The 18,786-nt window shown below is 43.6% G+C and overlaps 1 protein-coding gene across 1 annotated transcript in view; it reads right to left on the bottom strand.

Moving 5' to 3' along the window:
- APCDD1 (APC down-regulated 1) overlaps nt 1-5,402 on the bottom strand; it is a 28,426-nt gene extending 23,024 nt beyond the window's left edge. Inside the window, exon 1 of the mRNA XM_015855369.2 lies at nt 5,087-5,402. Within this exon, the coding sequence (XP_015710855.1) occupies nt 5,087-5,144 (58 nt within the window). The 5' untranslated portion in view covers nt 5,145-5,402. The remainder of the gene's footprint in view (nt 1-5,086) is intronic.
- Between the last annotated feature and the right edge of the window lie 13,384 nt (nt 5,403-18,786).

The following is an 18,786-nucleotide window of genomic DNA, read 5'->3' as shown; positions in this document are numbered from 1 at the left end:
CAGAACCTCCATGATAAGCCACATATTTCAGACTCAAGGTCTGACACTTTTAATTTATTTTTTTTAATGTGAAATGAAGGGATCTCACACATTCATAAAAGACAGTCCACCATCCAATTATTCAAAAGTGTGACAGACTTAAAAACCCATTCTTTGCATGGTGCTAATGGCAGCATTTTTGTGAAGCCTCTGGTTAACACTTCCTGTAGCTACATGATGACCACAGACCATAAGATTGTATCACTCTCCTGGTGGTGGCTGCCTATTCACAGCAGCAAGTCCAAAAGAAGTAAGAAAATTCCAGAGCCCATTAAAAATGCCTCCTAGAAAACCAAAACAAAGAACAAATGCATTTTTGATGCATTGATAACCAGCTTCACTTTCATAATCAAGACCTAGCAGCACAGATCACAGTACAGCTTTAGCACCAAGGTTTTAATAGAAGACAGTACACAAGGTGCTACAGCTCCATCTCCCAGCTGGGAATCCCCTTCAGTGCCTCATAGATCAAGCATTACAGAGGTAGAGCCAACAACCATCAGAGTGGGGAAGCGAGGTGTGGGCAGCTGCCAGGTGAGAATGCATAGCTGGCAGCACCCACTGCACCAGGTGTTGATAAGGTGGGGGCTTCAAGCTCTGGGGTTCACCCATAAACCTCTATCTGATGTGGGAACAACCACTGCAGATAAAAATAATTGGAAGGTAAGATGGGTTACTTTCAAGTTCTTCAAAGATTTCTGCACGTAGCTGCGAGTGAAATACCAGTCTCAAAAGGGTGATGTGCTGGCAGCTGGTTACCCAAACGTGTTTCAGAAGTTGCTTGCAAAAAGATTTTCACAAACTTTTCTATGAAAAACTGTGAGCTGCTCTACTCAATGGCTCAGTTTTTGGAAAAATAGTATGCAAATAATGTAGAATTGCGCCATCGATAATGATAAGTAATGTTGTGCTTGAGCACAAATTCTAATCTTTTAATTCATATCTAGACACCACGGGCAAATTCTGTTCTCAGCTTTGCAAGATTGCAAAAGTATAGCTCGAATAATCTTAAAGGTTAAACTTTAGATTTAAATCAGTTTAATTAACAAACACCTCTACCAGAATGGAAATCACAGCTTCAAATATGGCCAAGTGAAGCACTTCAAAACATGGGCTTCTAGCTACTACACCTTCAGCAAACTCACCTTTGGCCCAATGGGAGAATAAACGTTAATGAAAAGTAGGGCTAAAAACTGGGTTTAGGTTGGGATTGCTCAGGAGGAACCGTCTTTCATTTGCAGCCCTGTAAAGTCCAGAGGAGCACCATTCTGCTACAAATTAAAACAATCTCAGGTGGTAGTCCAAGTGCAAAACACATAATGACATTTGAACATGCAGGCTGCAGCTCTGCTTCGAGCCCTTTTCAAGTTCAAACTTGTTTGAAACATTAAAAACCTTACCACAGATAAAGGATAATTGGCAGGATTAAGTTTATAGCTCTCCTTATCTGGGCAGTCGCCCTGCACAATTAAATAAATACACATTTGGATTACTCTCTTTCTTGATGTGGGAGAGTGCTAGATAATGCCCGTGACAGGCCTTCGGCTGCAGTGCAAACTTGTGTAATTACAGTGGGGAATATAATGTCCTGTTACCAAGCCGCTGTCTGTGTTTATCAGTGTTTTCCCTATACTCAGAACTTCAAACAGTCCTCTCACAGGATCAGGACCTAAATTAGCTGCTGTGAACAAAGGGGCCGGGAAAGGAAAGCTGAATTTCCTGGTCATAAAAGCAGGCAGGACAATGATTTCCCTTAACAGGTATCCGCTGATGTTCCTGTGCACGCAGGGCTTGCAGGCACAGCTGCCAAAGAGCCTCACGCCCTCACGGACCAGAAAGAAGCACTGCAGAGCGCGAAAGAGCCTGAAGGGAGATAAGGTGTCCTTTGATGGCAGAGCTAGAAAGAAGCTCCTCAAGGCTATGTGCCTCAGGCTTAGTCTCTTTGCTATCTTACAGCTCTGTCCTCGCTTGGAGGAGACCAGAGAACCCAGCACCGAGCTGCTATATGATGCTCTGCTAAGTGTGAGCCTGGCTGCTAATTCAGATTGCTGCAGCTCTGGACGCCAAGAGTAAAGCCACCTCTGCCCAGTGGGAATGCTTTCCTCCAGAGACACAAGGGGTTAATTAAAGCCCACCTCCACGCGGGGCAGCCCTATACCAAAGTGCAATCCAATCTCGACAGTAGTTGGGTCTCACCCCCTTTGAAGCTGACATCTGGTCTCCATCATGGACATCTGCACACTGCTGCACGGCCTGCAGGCCACGGCCCGTCCTCCACACACGGCGCGGCTGTTTGTTCAGGTGGGCCTTGAGTCCACGCAAAGACAGCGCTAACCAGCTTGCCATGGGCCATCGCACCCCCCAGCAGCCCTACTTAGAGCACTGCGTCCATAATTAAAACATTACTGTTCTAAAACGCTGGGCATACTTGCCATCAGCATGCTGTGTGCCAGTTTTGGGCTCCATCGCTCACCAGCCTGTCTCCTACACACACCACCACCATCTCCTCCTTGGCAAGCCCACAGCCAAGCTACAGAGGATGGGTGAAATTGAATTTACGCTGATGAAATTGTGAATAAAACTGAGTCTATCTCTCCCTGCCAAACCCCCCTTTTACTCTTTTATTCATTGTCTTCCAGACTGCCAAATGAAGCATGTTACAGAGGGAACAGATCTCATGTGCCTCCAGCACGGAGTGCAATTTTGGCCCATTTTACAGACGTGGGTATTTACATCGTATATACTTTCTTACTTTCCATAAACAGGTTTTGAATTTAAACACTAATTTAAACAAAATTGCCTGTGAACTTTTAAAAGCATAAACAGTTTTACCCTGAAAAGCCCAGCAGTCATGTCTTCATCTTTATTAGGGCTATTTCCATGTTATCAACAAATTGTTTTAGTTAGGGTTTCTAATTCACCATTCCAGCACTAACATATTCAGAAATAAGCTAAAGTTTCTTCTTAGCATCTGTACTTGTTAAAAAAAAGTTTGCGTTTCCAAAAGAAATTAGCCAAATTTGTTTTGAACCCTCTTGGAGGTGACTCTTATTAATCAGGTTTTCTGGAGCAGAACGATCTTAACTTTTGACATCTGAAACTTCTGTGGCTTTCTCTCTAAGCAAAGAAAACAGCGATAATGGACAACTTCCAGCTGCAAACCTCTTATGATATTGCACAGGTTTTATTTTGACTAAGGAACACAAGTTTTTTCCAAATAGTAATTCAGCAACGTTAAAGTAGGCATTTCTTAACATAATGCTTTAGTCTTATAGGACATTCTAACTTGCTTTATAAAGCTTTAAACCCTAAATACACACACACACACACACACACCCTCTTGCTCACTTTTAACCCTTAATTTGCCAGGTGCAATAGAAACGTTGTGGACAACATGACATGGTGTAAAGAGGCTTAGCACTGCAGTCCCCTGGGACTGCTGGTTGTTCTTATACTTCACCAGCTCAGGCTGGCCACTGGCTGAAGGATGCTCCTACTGACTCCATGGCACACAGAGAAAACTCCAGGCCAAGTTAAAGCTAACAGGCACATATAGACTGGCTGAACTTCAGTCCACTGCATGACACCAATGGCATTTTCAAGCTTTTAAGGGTGGCAACTTCCCAACGCTCAAAGCTCAGATCCAAACTGCGCACTGATACTTTGCTGAGGTGTGGATGTTTACACACAAGCCACTGAGCTGCATCGTTCTGCAAGAATACAGGTATACTTTATTTGGTGAAACATAACCACAGATGGAAAAAATAGACTATTTTCCTACTTCATGCTCTTTTGGCAGCTGCTTTTTTGATCTGATCATCAGCCTTGATTTGTTTCCCGCTCCAGCCAGGGTTCAGCACTGCTCTGTAATTCCAAGCAGATGAGCCGGGGAGTCCAACCCTGTAATTACACCTCCTCTCCTTACCCTCTAACTCCAAGCCTCCCATTTTCACTCTTAAATCTCGGATCACAAGAGTTTTAAGAAACACCTTCGGCGTCCCAGTGGGTCTGGCTTAACTAAACACATTTATGCTCTCTCTAGATTTCATTGCTGAGCTGTGAGAAGGGTATAAGCCCCCTCCTGGGGAACAAGGTCTTTTGCTCTTTGTCTCTCGAAACAAAATACACAATCAGAAGTCCATGCTCTTTATTATTTATTGAATACCATCTGTGTGCTTAGCACTTGTACAAACACAGAGAGGCAATCCCCGCTTCACAAAATCAATCCCAGGAATAGCTCTGAAACCCTTATCCCCCACTCACAGATCTCACCCTGAATCCACGTAGGTTACTCACATTCTAACAGCTAAAGCAAATTCCTCTTTTTACAAGCCAGCTCAGGGTCCTACGAAATGTAACTGAAGAAGTCTGGATGCTACAAAGTACTCTCGAGTTAAGAATGTGCTTCAGAACGATGCTGCGACTTGAGGAGTTTGAGTCACTCTTGGAGAACGACACCTCGCCTGGATTTCTCAAATGTGGCTGCCAAATGTTAGACATACCGAAGCAGCTAATTAAATAACCTCCCTTTCAGAAGTCGCTCTTGAAGAACATCGGGATTCTAGACAAACGAGCTGGATGCACGCAGCACACACGAGTTTAAATACATAAGGCACCAAACTTCTGCCTGCCTGGGGTTTTGGAGACACGTCAGGCTGTGGCTTAGCACAGCAGCGGGTGGTGTCATCCCGAGCCCCCGCTGCCCTATGCCGGCAAATGCCGCAGCAAGCACTTCCCGGCCGCAAACTTCCTCCTCGGCCGCAGGTGAGGCAGGGTCCGCCAGGGTCGGACCATCTCCTGGCAACGCCCGACGCGTCGCTGAGCCAGCTGCCCGTCCAGCCGCTCCGTCCCAAATCCACGGGCACGCAAGGTACCCAGCCGAGCAGGACAGAGGCACGGCACCTCGCTGCTCCCAAGTTTTATTCACCAACGAGCCGAAGGTCCGCGTGGCTGCGCTCCTACCCCTCATCCGGACCCACTCCGCAGGACGAGAGCACCACCCGCGCCCCGTCCCCACCCGCGGAGCCGCCGGGTTCCCCGCACTCACCGTGCAGCAGCAGGGCCGGGAACAGGTACCGCATCAGGCTGCCGTACGGGACGGACATCTCCGCGCTCCGTGCCGGGGCCGTGCCGCGCTCAGCGCCGTGCCGGGCAGCCCATGGCCGGCACTAGGGGACGAGAGGCTGGAGGGGCGGCAGCGCGGCCGGGACACACCGCCTGTCCTTTGGAAACACGTTCCTCGCTCGTGAGCTCGGGCTCCGGTCGCCGCGTCGTCACCCGTATCCACGAAGCGCGGCGGCGGCTCCGCTTCATATTTCCCCTTCCAGCGGGAGGAGGAGGGGTCGGGAGGTGGGGACTCACGCTCTGCCGCCGCCGGGAGGGGTGGAGGGCGGGCTGGAGGGGCGGCCCGTGGGGTGTACGCCGCCGGGCGGGGGCGGGCCGGGGGGGGGGGAAGGGGGGTGGTCGCCGATGGTGTTGGGGCGGTCCGAGTGGTGCCGTGTGGTCCTCGGCAGGTACGGTGTTGTTGTGTGACGCTGTGGGCAGGGGGACAGAAGTCGAGGAGAGGAAGCGTTTTGGCTGCGGTTCTCCACATCAATTAGACGTTTTAAAGAACAGGCGTCTGAGTTGCTGCCTTTGATTTTTTGAGTTCCGCACGTTTTCCCATGGCCGCAGAATCACAGCACGTCGTGAGTTGGAAGGGGTCCACAAGGGCCATCGAGTCCAACTCCCCGCTCCACGCAGACCACCCAAAATCCTAACACTGTGCCTGAGAGCGGGGTCCAAACGCTCCTTGGCACTTGGGGCCATCACCGCTGTGCATCCCGTTCCATGCCCACCGCCCTGTGGTGCAGCCCCTGTCCCTGACCCCCAGCTGCCCCTCCCCTGACACAGCTCCATGCCGTTCCCTCGGGCCCCGTCGCTGTCACACAGAGCAGAGCTCAGCGCTGCCCCTCCGCTCCCTGTGAGGAGCTGCAGCCGCCATCAGGCCTCCATCAGCTCCTCTGCTCTGTGCTGAGCTCACCCAGGGACCTCACTCACCCCGAGTCCTACGTCCTGGTCATGCAAACACACGTTGTACATGTTAACAACTTGTGCCCGAGTTTGGGTGCAGGGCTTTATTGTATACTGCCCGCTGCTCACAAACATCATGTGTTGTAGTTTTTGTTTGTGTCTGTGGGCTCAGCTGTAGTGTCCCATGACAAAGAATGTGTAACAAATTGGAAAAATTTGAGAAAATGAACGTAACTGAGTTTTGAATGGTTTAAGCTAAAGTGTTTACACGCTGAGTGATTAAAAAGAAACACAAACAACAATGACTCTTTCCAGCTCCCCTGAGAAGGAAGAATAAATTTAATCTTCCTCGCTTATACAGAGAGGAAGCAGAGACAGAAACAAGTAGTGGTGAGTCAGAATGCGAGCTCTGATGCTTTGGATTCTCAGAGTTGCACTTGCTCTTTCAAACAAATGTTTTTCGGGTTAGAAGGAGCAGTTTCCAGAGCACTTGGTGGCAGTTTCTTCAAGGCTGTAGGAGGTTGATATCTGGTCGATCACCTGGTGAGAGATGCACAAAGGAGAAAAACCTCCTTTATGAAACAGGTGCCTTGGAATGCAAGTAAAGCTGGGTATGGCTGTGAAAATAGCCTTCCCCAATGTTTCTTGCTCATCTTCAACCCATTCCTGTAGTTGCCACGGAAGTGTTTGTCAGCTGTGTGTATGAAGGAACAATTCATGCTGTAGACCTCATGCAGTGGGAAAAATTGTTTGTGTACTTGGATGTTTTTTAAGAGAGGATCAAGATTAACCCTGGACAATTAATTTTGCTGCCTGTTATAATCTGATAGTGACATCAAAGTAGATTTTCTTTACCTGCAGGTTCTGAAAAGGTAAACAGGTCCAATGGCCAAGGAATACGGTGATGTTCACTTGCATGCAGTACAAACATCTGCATTTATGAGTCTTGGCGACTCTTGAAGCATTGAGGTCCCTTCCAACTCAAACCATTCTATGATCCTATGACATGTGGAAGGTAGTACACACGGGAAAGTGAGCAGTGGATAACTTTAGGGAGTACTGAGAAGCAGCCAGCTCTCAGTCTTGCTTGTTTGGCAGTTATGTAGGAAGGCTCTCTTAATGTAGTCCCTCTGCTAATGCTAATTGTTAGGTGTATGTCCCTTCAAAGTCCCGTATATGTTCCTGTAGCGTCCCTCAATGTATCCAGCCTAACTTCTCACCTGAGGAAGCAACAAGTCAGAAGGAGATAACATAAATGTGCACCCAGGATGTAAGAGGTAGCCAATGCTACCGTGAACAGTAATGAAGAGTAAGCAGTATTTGAACTGTAACGACATCAAAGTAGCAACATTCTGAAGGGGAGGCTTTTTTTCCTGTGAACATAACCTATTCTGCCAACTTTGAATCAAGCAAAAAGTATGGTCTGCAAGATGAGCCTGTGAAAAATCATCTGCCCAAGGGTGAGATTTGTCCCCTGGGAAGGGACATCCCCCCCCAGCAGCATCACTAACAGCTTCTCATAAGCAGAAAGGGGAATAACTTTACTGCTCCACCAGCCAACTTTGTAAATTAGGCCTTGCTTGTGATTTACTATCAGCACGGCTTCAGATGTGGTAATGAAATGAAATGAAATGAATACCCAGTGGACCCAGGCACAGCAGAACTTTCCAAAAACAACACAGTCCATACTTTGTCTTTTCCTTGCCTTTTTGATTTTGTGATATTTTAAGTGCATGGGATTTTTCAAACTGATGCACAGTATTTTGTTGAAAGTGTGCCCAGCTTACTCCTACTTGTTTCATTACTGTGCCCCTGTTCTGCATTTACTGTTGCTGCAACAGGAAGCGGTGACAAATAACAGCTCCTTGCACTTTGATCTAAGCAGCACGTCACATCCATGCCCATTAAAAATTATATTAACCCATCCAACCGTGACATTGTGAACTCCTGGGAGCTCCTGGGGCAGGGTATGTGCTTAACGTGGGTAGAAAGTAATATCATTTACAAAGACATCTCAGCCATACTGACAGTTGGACTAAATGATCTTAAAAGTCTTAGTGATTCTGTGTTCTCAAAAATAACATAGGGGGCAAAAGAATTTGAAAAGGGAAGTCAGCAGAAAATGCACAGGAAGTAGTCATTTAGGAAACTAACACGATGGAAAATGTACTTTGGGGCTGAGGCTCTCTGCAGAAGTATTAAAATAGAAAGAAAAGTAATTTGTTGGGCTTGTTGCATGACACTTAAAAGACCTAGGCATATCAGCATGGTGCTTGTCTAGCTAAAGTGAAGGCTGATTACCTGGCCGCCAATGCCAGTCTTGTGGTGAAAGACATTTAAAGGAGGGACATGATGGGAAAGAGTGGGGGCCACAAGCATATGGGATACTTTATGCTATGAAGAAAAATGGAATGGGATATCACCCTTTTGCTCTGTAATGCTTTGGCAGTGCCACAGCTGTGATTAGCTGATGGCTAAATTGCAGGGCTGTGCCTGTGGTGATGGTCACCTGCAAACTGTGGCTCTGAGGGTGAGACTCGTCTGTGAGGTGGTGCAGGTTGCCTCAGAGGTCTGTGCTCTGTTGCTCCTCCTTGTTTAGGTAGGCACAGTGCCTGAGAGGTACACTTTGGGAATGATTGTGTTTTAGTCTTATAAGGCACACTGAAGGCCTGTTAGTTAGAAATAGGCACAGCAAATATAGTCCAGACAGTGAAAATGAAGGTCTTGTGGCCTTCATAGACTTTTTTCCTCCTTTTTAAACATATATTTTTAATTTCTTAGATACATGCGGACACATGCACTTATGCACATGCACACCACACGAAACACGTCTGCTAGAAGAGGCTTGTTTGAAAGAGCACCACTTTCTCAAAAATCACAAAAATGTGGCTCTCTGAAGCAGTTTTCCTAGAGCAGTTTGAAAAGTAGATGGCAACAAGAATGTAGAAAAAAGAACCCTACAACATGAAGAGCAGACCCTGCAGAGCTCAGGCAATATGAGAGATGGAAATGATAGAAAGGAGTGAAGGACTCGAACATGCTCCCTTCTTCATATCTTCACTTGTTCTTGGCACTTGAAATGTGATTGTGATTGGGTTGCTCAGAGCACAGACAGTTTTGTGGGACTCTTCCTGCAGCCAGAGCCTTGGGGCTTGATGCAGCTCCAGTGAACCCAGTGGGGGTCTTTCCATTGCCTGTGCTGAGAGCTGGATCCTGCCCTAGAGGAGGCTGCTGGCAATGCCAGCTGGAACAACTAATGCTTTCACGCGGGCATTATTCATCTGCAAGCAAGGAAAATGGGGGGCTGAAGGTATTTCTTAATTGCATGTGTGCTCTAGAAGCCATCCTCACTCTCCCCAGCACTGCTGATTTCATTCATTCACGGCACACAAATGTCATAAAAAACAGTGTGGTAAAAACGCCTTTGTACACATTATATGTTCTATTGTTCTCACAGCGGCTTTCTGATGCTGTGCCTTGAAAATAAATAAATAAATAAGTGAATAAATAAATAAAAAGCAACGGCCAAACCAACCAATTGAGAATCTGTTACAGTCTGGACAGAAATGCTCTCCACATATCTTCTCGCTCTGCAGAGTTGTGCAACTGATTGGAGCAGCGGCTGTTTCCATTTCTGAAGACAAAAGAACACTTCTGGAAGACATTGAAGCACAAGTAGAGCGTTGTTCGTTACTGCTTATATTTTCTCAGAATAAAATTAAACTTTTATTTGGATTAATTGCTCAGACAAAATGGACGTTATGGCTTTTTTTTTTTCTTTATTAAACTATCCAAAGAAACAGATTTAATTTCCAAATTGAAAAGTGGATGAATGTGACTTGCCAGGCTTACGCGACACTTTCATGCAACAGCTAGCTCCTGTATAGCTCCTGTTTAGACAGTTTATATTCTCGCTATAGTCCCTTTGTGGCCAAGGCTTCTTTGGGTTAATAAAAAGCCACTTGGGAAATGGGATTTCCATTCCTTGTAGAGCACTGCCCACGGTCTTCCTTTCCACTTGGCAGAGAAAACGCACATGCAGAGAGGAATGGGAGCTCAAACCAGCTCCAAGCAGCCTTGTGGTCCTGAACATTGCATGGGGGGACCAGGTGGCAGGTTTTCTTCCATGGTTTAGTTCAGGGCTTGCATTTAGTGATGGGTCTCTTGCAACATGTCTTCGATGCGCAAATGGACAAACTCAGGTCTGAAGTACAACCTTGTCTCAGAATTCCCCTGGGTTGTCCTAGTGGCCCTTTGGCTGGCTGGCATCTAGTCTCATTATCCTACTTGGGCTGTTTATTTCTCAGTGTTATATTACCACAGCCACTTTCAATCTTCATCTTGAATCATGGTTATCACAGCCATGGTTTAACAGCTATCACAGAGATACTCATTTGCTTATTATAAAGTTGATTTTCATTCAGATTTCAAACTAAATTTTATATTTGAGATCCTGGCTCGCATATATTCAATCACAAGTGTATTTTTTTCCAAAGCTCCCCCCAGTGTGGGGCAAAGCAGTGTCTTTTGGTAAAAGAATACCACTTCCATGCACTTTCAAATCATGACCTCGCCAAGGTTTGTCATAGCCACTGAGGGCACTGGCTTCAAGAAAAACATAGAAGCATGTTTTCCCAAGCCATTTGAAAATAAGGAGAAGGAAAAGAGTGAAGTGACTGGAAGTGTTGTAGAGTTACCATTTGTAGCTGGTGTGCCTGGCTGGTTGTGCAACACTTGTGTGAGCTGTTTGCTTTCCCAGGGCCTCAGTTTCCCCATCTGTGGAAGACATGTATGAGTCTGTGGATAGGCACATAGACTAAAAGTAATGCATATACAGTATGAAGTATAACTGAGTGGGAGTTCACCTACAGGGAGAAAGGCATTAATATGGTTTAGTAAGTAAGGTATATACATTTTCTCAGGATATTCCCCAGCAACTGCAGTAAGTTTTGAATTCCTTCCATCATTTCCATCTACTTATCAATGTAAAATGTGTGTTATATACATATTTATATGAGCAGCATATGAACATATATAGTACTTATATGAGTAAAATGTCTATTTTATATACATATAAAATCTTTGAAACATCTGGATAGTGCATTATCCAAGTGTGCACTCTTCAAGCCTGTGAGCAGCCAGCCAGATTGCTGACTGCCTGAATTAAACAGCAATCTTCTCCAACAAGTTGGTCTGCAGCTTCAAGGTGTTCTCAAGGCTACTTAAGACATGCCAGGTTCTGTAGGAAAACTGCTTATCTGCTGAGAAAATACTACCAGCAGCATCTTGGAGAGCAGTGGGCTAAATTACAGTTATGGATAATAAAAAGGAGAGGAGAGGAGAGGAGAGGAGAGGAGAGGAGAGGAGAGGAGGCACCAGCTGGCTGAATTCTGGCTGGTTTCTATGGTCTTCCATTTCTGTACCTGGTACAAGGATAGAGAGTATAAGAGCTGATGACAAAACCAAGGTGTCATAAGATGTCTCTCTATTTTCAACGCTTTTCAGGCTCCAGAAAATAGCTAGTGAGCAACCCTCCAGAGTAACAGAGATATTCTGTCAACTTTTATGTCTACCTATTGTAGAAAACTGCAACAGACCAACTTCTACATCTGCTCCTACCATTTTTTTTCAGTCTAGGCAACATTGCTTGGGCCAACTTTTCTCAGCAGTGCAGCAAATCCAGTCATGTAGATACTTGCTTAATGTGAGCTACCCCCTCCAACTTGTGCCACCTGCAGTCTGGCACATGGATGCTACAGCACCTGAATATGGTATTTTCTTCTTCAGCCTCTTTGCAGCCCCCTGGCAGCCTCTGAGCAGCAAGGAGCAGGCAGCTGTGGAGGATTATGGAAAAAGCCTGGCAAAACAGACATATTCACACCTCTCTTGCCTTGTGCTGTGAGGGGCTGTGTGCGTGTGTGTTGCTTGAGGAGGAAAATAGAGCAAAGATGTGGCCTGCAAACAAGGTGAGGAATGCTGACCCTCACACTGTGCTTCCTCTGTCACAACACACATGCACATGAATAAACACTCATTCATGAGTGACCTGGGGTGCTGTTTTTCCCATCAGAATAATCATAGCTCCTTCAATTATAACCACACTTGTGTGCAGCTCACTTCTGACAGATAATCCAGCGATCTTAAAGCTATCAAGCTACTAAAAATATCCCCTTCAGCTGCTGTTTAATTACTGAGCTGTTCAAGACAGAAAAAGTACACTTGATAGTAATTTTCTTGAATGAGGAAGGCTACGCACAAAGCTCTCTGCTCCTCATGCAAGTGTGATAAACTGTGAGATTCTTCTGAGGGCGTGTTTTGTGTAGATTTCCTCTGTTGTGAATCAAGAGGCAGACGGCTTTTCACTTTCACATTTACTCTTCCAGAACTTGAGGAAGCTGATACAGTGAGAGCATCGGCCGTATCAGTGGCTCTGTATTGACATGTAAAGGGAGAAGAATTTTCTTTCTCTGAGCCTCACTTTGGAGTAAAGTGGCTGAAGTGAATGGAGCTGTTTGGAAGGAAGAGGAATGGGTGAAATTCATACAGATCCCTTGGGTCAAACTGAGGTCTATGTGCCAGGTATGCCCTATGAATTTTCATCTTAGATGTGGGTTAAAGAGAGATCCAAGAAGCGGATACTCATTAACTTTTCACTCCCGAAGTGCAAAACAGAGTGATTTTTTTTTTTTTTTTTTTTTTTGAGCTACTGTCTATTTTTATTCCTGTATATTTTGACCATAGTGGCACAGCTAAGAAGACTTCTGATGTTGCCGCAGCTGATTGTGAAGGGCACTCTGCAATATGTGGCACGGTTCACAGGCTCACCTCCCTTGAACATCAAGATTGGGAAATCAAGAACTCCAGAGAACTGCAATTTGATTGCTTACATGCTTTCTTGGTCAGCCGTTACCAAACTGTAATTACTCATCTCATTCCTGTCTGACATGAGTCTATATCCACTTCTGAGCTCCCCAGATATTCTGCTTGCTTATCCTTGGTTTTGGCACCTTGATGGCACAAAAGTTTGCTCTGAGGAGCTGTATATTTTTTATTTGCAGGTGAAACTTCCTAGGTACATGCACTGGGAATGCTTTATGGTATGACAGGCCAGATAATGTGTATCCCTGGAACCAGAGATGCACAGCAGATCTTAAATTAAATGCGGCAATTAGCCTGCTTTTTACCAGCCCTAATGGTGACGATGAAAATATTGTCCCTTTATCTGCTCTTTTGATTTCCAAGCACACCACTGCAGCTACATACATAGTCTACATACATACATAGGTCTTGTCCAGCCTTATGGCTCAGTAGCTTCCTATTGCAGCTGGTGGGAGTTTCACCTTTGGTTTCAACAGAAGTGGGATGGGTTGTAGGGCTAGTAACAAGTCCTTTATAGTTTGGTTTGAAAGCAAGTGCAAACAACTGAAAGAAATGTCTTAATAAAGGTAATTTACATGTTGAAACTTACATTGCGTAAATGTGCCATTAATATCATTAATATCTTCCTGGAGATAAGATGCAACAAACTTCTTTGAAGATGAATTGCTCAACTCATCCCTGGCATGACTTCAGTGGAATCTCACCCACTTCTGACAGTGATTTATTTTGTCTGGAGCACTTTCCTCTGGGAGTCCAAGATGTCTATCTTTCCAAATCATTGCAATCTAACTTCAGAGAACTCAGAAGCAGGACTCTCAGGTTCCAGTACTAGCTCAGCCATGAACTAGCGTTATGCTAGTTATCTAATTTAATTTCTGTAGGCCTTATTTAATCGTAAATCTCACAGACATACTTACATTCCTTACAAAACTTTTCAGAATCTGACTTTGAAAGGTGTGCTCATGAAAAATTTAAACTACCACAAATTCAATGCTTCTAAAATAATTTGCAAGTTAAGCAGGACATTTATTCCTACTAAAAGGAAAGTAAAGGAGGAGACGTTCCCTGAGGCTGTTGTAGAATTTTTTTATTGTGCCTAGTTTGATGGAACAGCAGAGAAATATTCTTGGGGATTTTGTTTGGAATAGAAAAGAAGCCCTCTCCTCAGCTTACACTGTTGCTGCATTGGTGTTTGCGTGTTTCAGAGAGGTCACTTCAACTATGGGTGAAGTGCCAAAGGGTTCAGGCTTGAGCATGGGATCTGATGGGCTACATTCAAAATGTGTTGCATTTGACACAGAATGAAAAATTATATAAAAAAATCATAATTTTAGAAAAAAATATGAACATTTTGATCCTTTATGTTAACAGTCAGGATTTTCTAATCCACTTTTATGCTATCTTGATGTTGAGAAGGAGCTGTTTTGGGTATGAACTGGTTTTAAGTAAGTATTCATTTTCAAAGGCCTATGATTTAATGCATGCTTTGTGTCTTACCTCCATAAGGTATGAATAATAATAGTGGAGACGGAATATTTGAGGGCAGTTTTCCCCTGTTAAAATGATACAGAAAACTTTTTTAAATTTCATACTGAAAGGACAAAGACTACAATTGTAAACACGTCAACTTTAGGAGTGGATGGAGCCCTCACTGGTCCTTTGCTTTCATACCTCCAATCTCTTGTCATGCCTTGCTGTTATGTTTTAGGAGCTGGGGGTCCTTCTTTCTCTGATGAAGAGGGGTCTGTGACCACGACACAGGGGAGCCCTTGGTCTGGCCTGACCTCTTGCATGACAGAAGCTTTTGATTAACAGACTGACACTCGCTGCTGAAATCGAAGAAACCACAATTTAGCTAAACAGTCTCAGACACTCAGACAATTCAAAACACTCATAGGCAAAAAACATTTTTTTCTGATGATATAGGGAAGTAACACCCTCAGAGATATGGTGACAGTTAACACTTAGAGAGATGCACTAACAAGAGAAGTTTTATAAGCTTTTTTATGAAGAAATATTTATCTGCTGATAAGGGGCACTTGGTAAACAGTTACAGATGAAGAAACACTAAATAGTGTGGGGTACAGTTTATCATAACAACTATATGATATTCTCCTGCTAGCATTTCTCTCCTGTATATGAATGCTAGTGTTAAAATTCTTTAACTGTTTTAACTATGTGTCTGTTCATATACGTGTTTGTATATATAATATACATACACATATATATATCTATGCCAAATCCTTTTAAGTATAAACTGTAGATTGTGTCACAAGATTAAACAGCTTGGTTTTGTAAAACTAAAATAAAACATCTGTTTGGAAAGACCCTGGCATTGTAAGAAATTTTTGCTGCCTGTGTCTGCATTCAGGGAACGTTGGCCCACAGAAGTTCTTATAATAATTTCATCTCAAGTGATCTCATCATATACATTTAGGAACTGAAGCTAAAAGATGTGCTGAACTTGAGCAGATGCTTCTCCTGAACTGCAGTTGTTGAGCTTGCATGATGTTCTCTGTGGGAAACATTTTTTTCCCCCACTAGTTTGTTATTTTCTGAGCTGTCTTAGTTGGGTCTCTACTTTAGAGTGAAATTTGTTTTTTGAAGACTCCAGCAAGAAGTGCTTTGTTCTTCACCATTTCTGTGAAAGGCAAGAGAAAAGTTTCACCTTACTTACCAGAAAACTTTGTGTGCTTAGTGAAGAGTCCTGGGGCTAAAGCAGAACAATAGATCTGTCTTTTTTTTACAAGGCAGCTATGCAGCTTTGAAAAATATGAATAAATCCATCTGGGGTATACAAAATAAGTGGACTTTTAAAAAGTAATCAGAACCACTTACCAGGGGTCTCAGAGTCAAGTCTTAGCTTTGGTACCCAGATCTCTGGGATGTACTGCTCTGTTTGGTCTACAAGACATCATGGCTTCTTGGACAGGAGTGATTCCAGACTCAGTTGAGTTGTTTTTGGTTGAGTAGAGGTTATCTTTACCCATCTGTAGCAATCATTTAATGATTGGCCAAGAGAAAGCACTTTGCCACTGTCATGCTTTTAGTGCTGTTGGCATGAACTAGAGGTCTATCTCTTCTCTGGGTATCAGATCCTTCCTTTGTATGCCAATGCTTCTTGGATTTCCCTTAGGTAAAGTACCATGGATGTGAAAGCTTGTTCTGTGAGTGGGGAGAGGATGGAGAAATCCGATGTCTTTTCACTGATGTACCAAAAGCAGGATAACACCAAGTTGCAGTTGTGAAAGGTTTAACGAATCTAGCTCCATCCAGGTCATTTTGCGCACCATGTGCTGTAGCCTGATCTCAGGCCTTGGGGAGGTGGCAAGCTCTGAGCAGCTCCAAGTTTTTGGAGAAGCTTTTGGGAATGAGGCTGTTCAGCCTGGTACACACAGCACTGGGTGCAATGCCCATGAACCAGGTCCTGCACCTTCTGTGTGTACAGATATAAAGAAAACAAAAATGAATAGAAAATTTTGCCCAGAGAAGCTGTGGATGCTCCATCCCTGAAGATGTTCAAGGGCAGCTTGGATGGAACCTTGGGCAACTTGATTTAGTACCTGATTTAGTGGTTGGCAAACCTGCCTGAGACAGGAGGCTGGAACCGAATGATCTCTGAGATCCTTTCCAATGCAAGCCATTCAACGATTTTATGATTCTATGATTTTAAAGAGTAGAGACATAAATGTGGCTAGACTGAAGAGTATTCTCTACAAAGGCAGATGGGGGCCCTTTAACAATGTTAAAAGTCCAAGTAATAGCACCAGACTTCCGACTCCTGCTCTCTTCTCCATACACTCATGTTCTTTCAGCCACAACAGACTAAACAATCAAAGTACAGAATTGCTGTTTTTTTATTTCAGCCCTCCCCCCCTCCCTTTTTTTACCCCATATGCTTTGTGTTTTGGTTAGGCAAGTGGCTAAGACCTTGGAGATAACTTATTAGCATTCACATGGATGTAAATTTAACAGTATATTTATTTATTTATGTTTTTTTTTCAGTCATAGTTTTATTTGAAAATGTTGGAAATATGGGTGCAATAGTAAAAAGAAACAAATTTAAAAAAATTATGTGATTGTAATGTATTGACTGATTTCTTTAGGGAAAGACGTACAATTCTGTTAAATTGTAGAACACTGAGAAATAAGTAAGGCTAGTGAAGAGTAAGAATGAGAAAGGAGAACCAGTGAGTAACAGCAAGTATCAATGTCCAGCAGTGCTAATGCATTGGTTATATACCATCTATAAAGCTGGGGCATCGGTCTTCCATTGGCTTGTTATCTTGAACAATCTCCTGTGTACCAGGAGCCATCTATATTTATGCTAGGATGACATGGCTCTATGCAAACAGCACTAATATGTGGAATGGAAGTACCCATTTCATTCTTACAGCTCGAGGTGAAGGTCACTAATGCATTGTGTTAAATTAAATTTGATTGAAACATCCTTGTAACAACTTTATGGCACAGGTAAGCATTACCATGTACACACAGGCAAAGTTGAGGCATGCTATGTGTTTTCATGCATACACTCTGCATGCCAGGCTACTAAATTCAGCTTTGGCTGAAGTCTATTTCAAGTCTCTGTGAAGTATATGGGATTAAAATAGTGTAATATACACTATTTGCCTTTCTTGCTGTCTTTTTGGTATGCAGGCAGGCAAAGGTGGGAAGCCCCCACAATGTGCAAACCAAAAACCAGGGCACTTGCATGGGATGCTGGTCCTCTGCATATGGCCACTGGCACTCCTGGGATATGCCAGAAGGAGCCAGTATGTCCAGCTCATCCTTCCCAGAAGCTTGGTCTGGGACTTAGCAGTCACTGGAGGAACTGGGCTTGGCTTTCTGCTGGAGTCACTGAGCAGAGAGCTCATCTGCCTGAAAGAAAACTGCTGTTCAACCAAAGAAAGGCTGTTTTCTGTCTGTTACTGCTGTAGGATATTGTGTGATAGGTGAAGTGAGATGGATTTACATTCAGCCCTTTGCCTGTTTAAATGGAAAAAAAACCTTATCATTTAAGATGCATTTGAAGCATTTTTTTTGTTGTTTTTGTTTAACAACTGTTCTCTCATCAGTTTTTCAAGTTGAGTTTATAGGAGTAAAAAACCATTGATCGTGCTTTTTCTCCCTTTTTATGACCATTTTCTTTTCAGCTCAAAATAAAATCTGAGGATAACAGAGAGAGAGTTGTGAATTTTCTCCTGTTTGTGAAATATCAAATGTCAGAGCTTTTAATAAGCACATAAAAATAATACTCAGTTGGGGTTGTTCAAAACCCACAAACATCAAAAATCCATGTTTACAAAGTTCACATTTTTCGATAGAAGAAAATCCTCTTTAATTGAAACAATGCCTATAAACCCACTGACAGAATTATACAATAGTTTGATGACGGTTCCAGGAATGAAACCCTGAAAATTTAGTTCTTCATGTCAAATAGGCCACATTGCCCCATTCATTTCCAAGCAGAGCCGGCTCTTAGTGAAGGATGTCTCACTAGCATGAAAGGCCTTTTCTGAGAGTATTTTGAAACTGAGAATTTGAAATTTGAGATGAATCCAAGATAAATATTACTCTTTAGCTTGAATATTAATAAACAAATGCAGAGGATTTTTAGCTTGACCCTGACAAATCTAGCAACTGGGATTGCTGTTGGATGTTCAGATATCACTGCCTTAGTGTTTATGCTGTCGGTGTACATAAATAAATGGCTATAAATAGGGGAATGTTTACGTATCAGTAAACAAGACAAAAATGTTCAGGTCACAGGCTTTGAATTTACAATTATAGCTTGAAAATACTTTAGTTCCTATTAATAATAAAAAATATTTACCCATTTTCTCTATAACTTCT

This window comes from Coturnix japonica, chromosome 2, assembly GCF_001577835.2.
Source record: "Coturnix japonica isolate 7356 chromosome 2, Coturnix japonica 2.1, whole genome shotgun sequence".
NCBI classification, from domain to species: Eukaryota; Metazoa; Chordata; class Aves; order Galliformes; family Phasianidae; genus Coturnix; species Coturnix japonica.
Note: the sequence above shows the minus strand (reverse complement) of the source record. Positions and strands in the feature narration are given on the sequence as shown.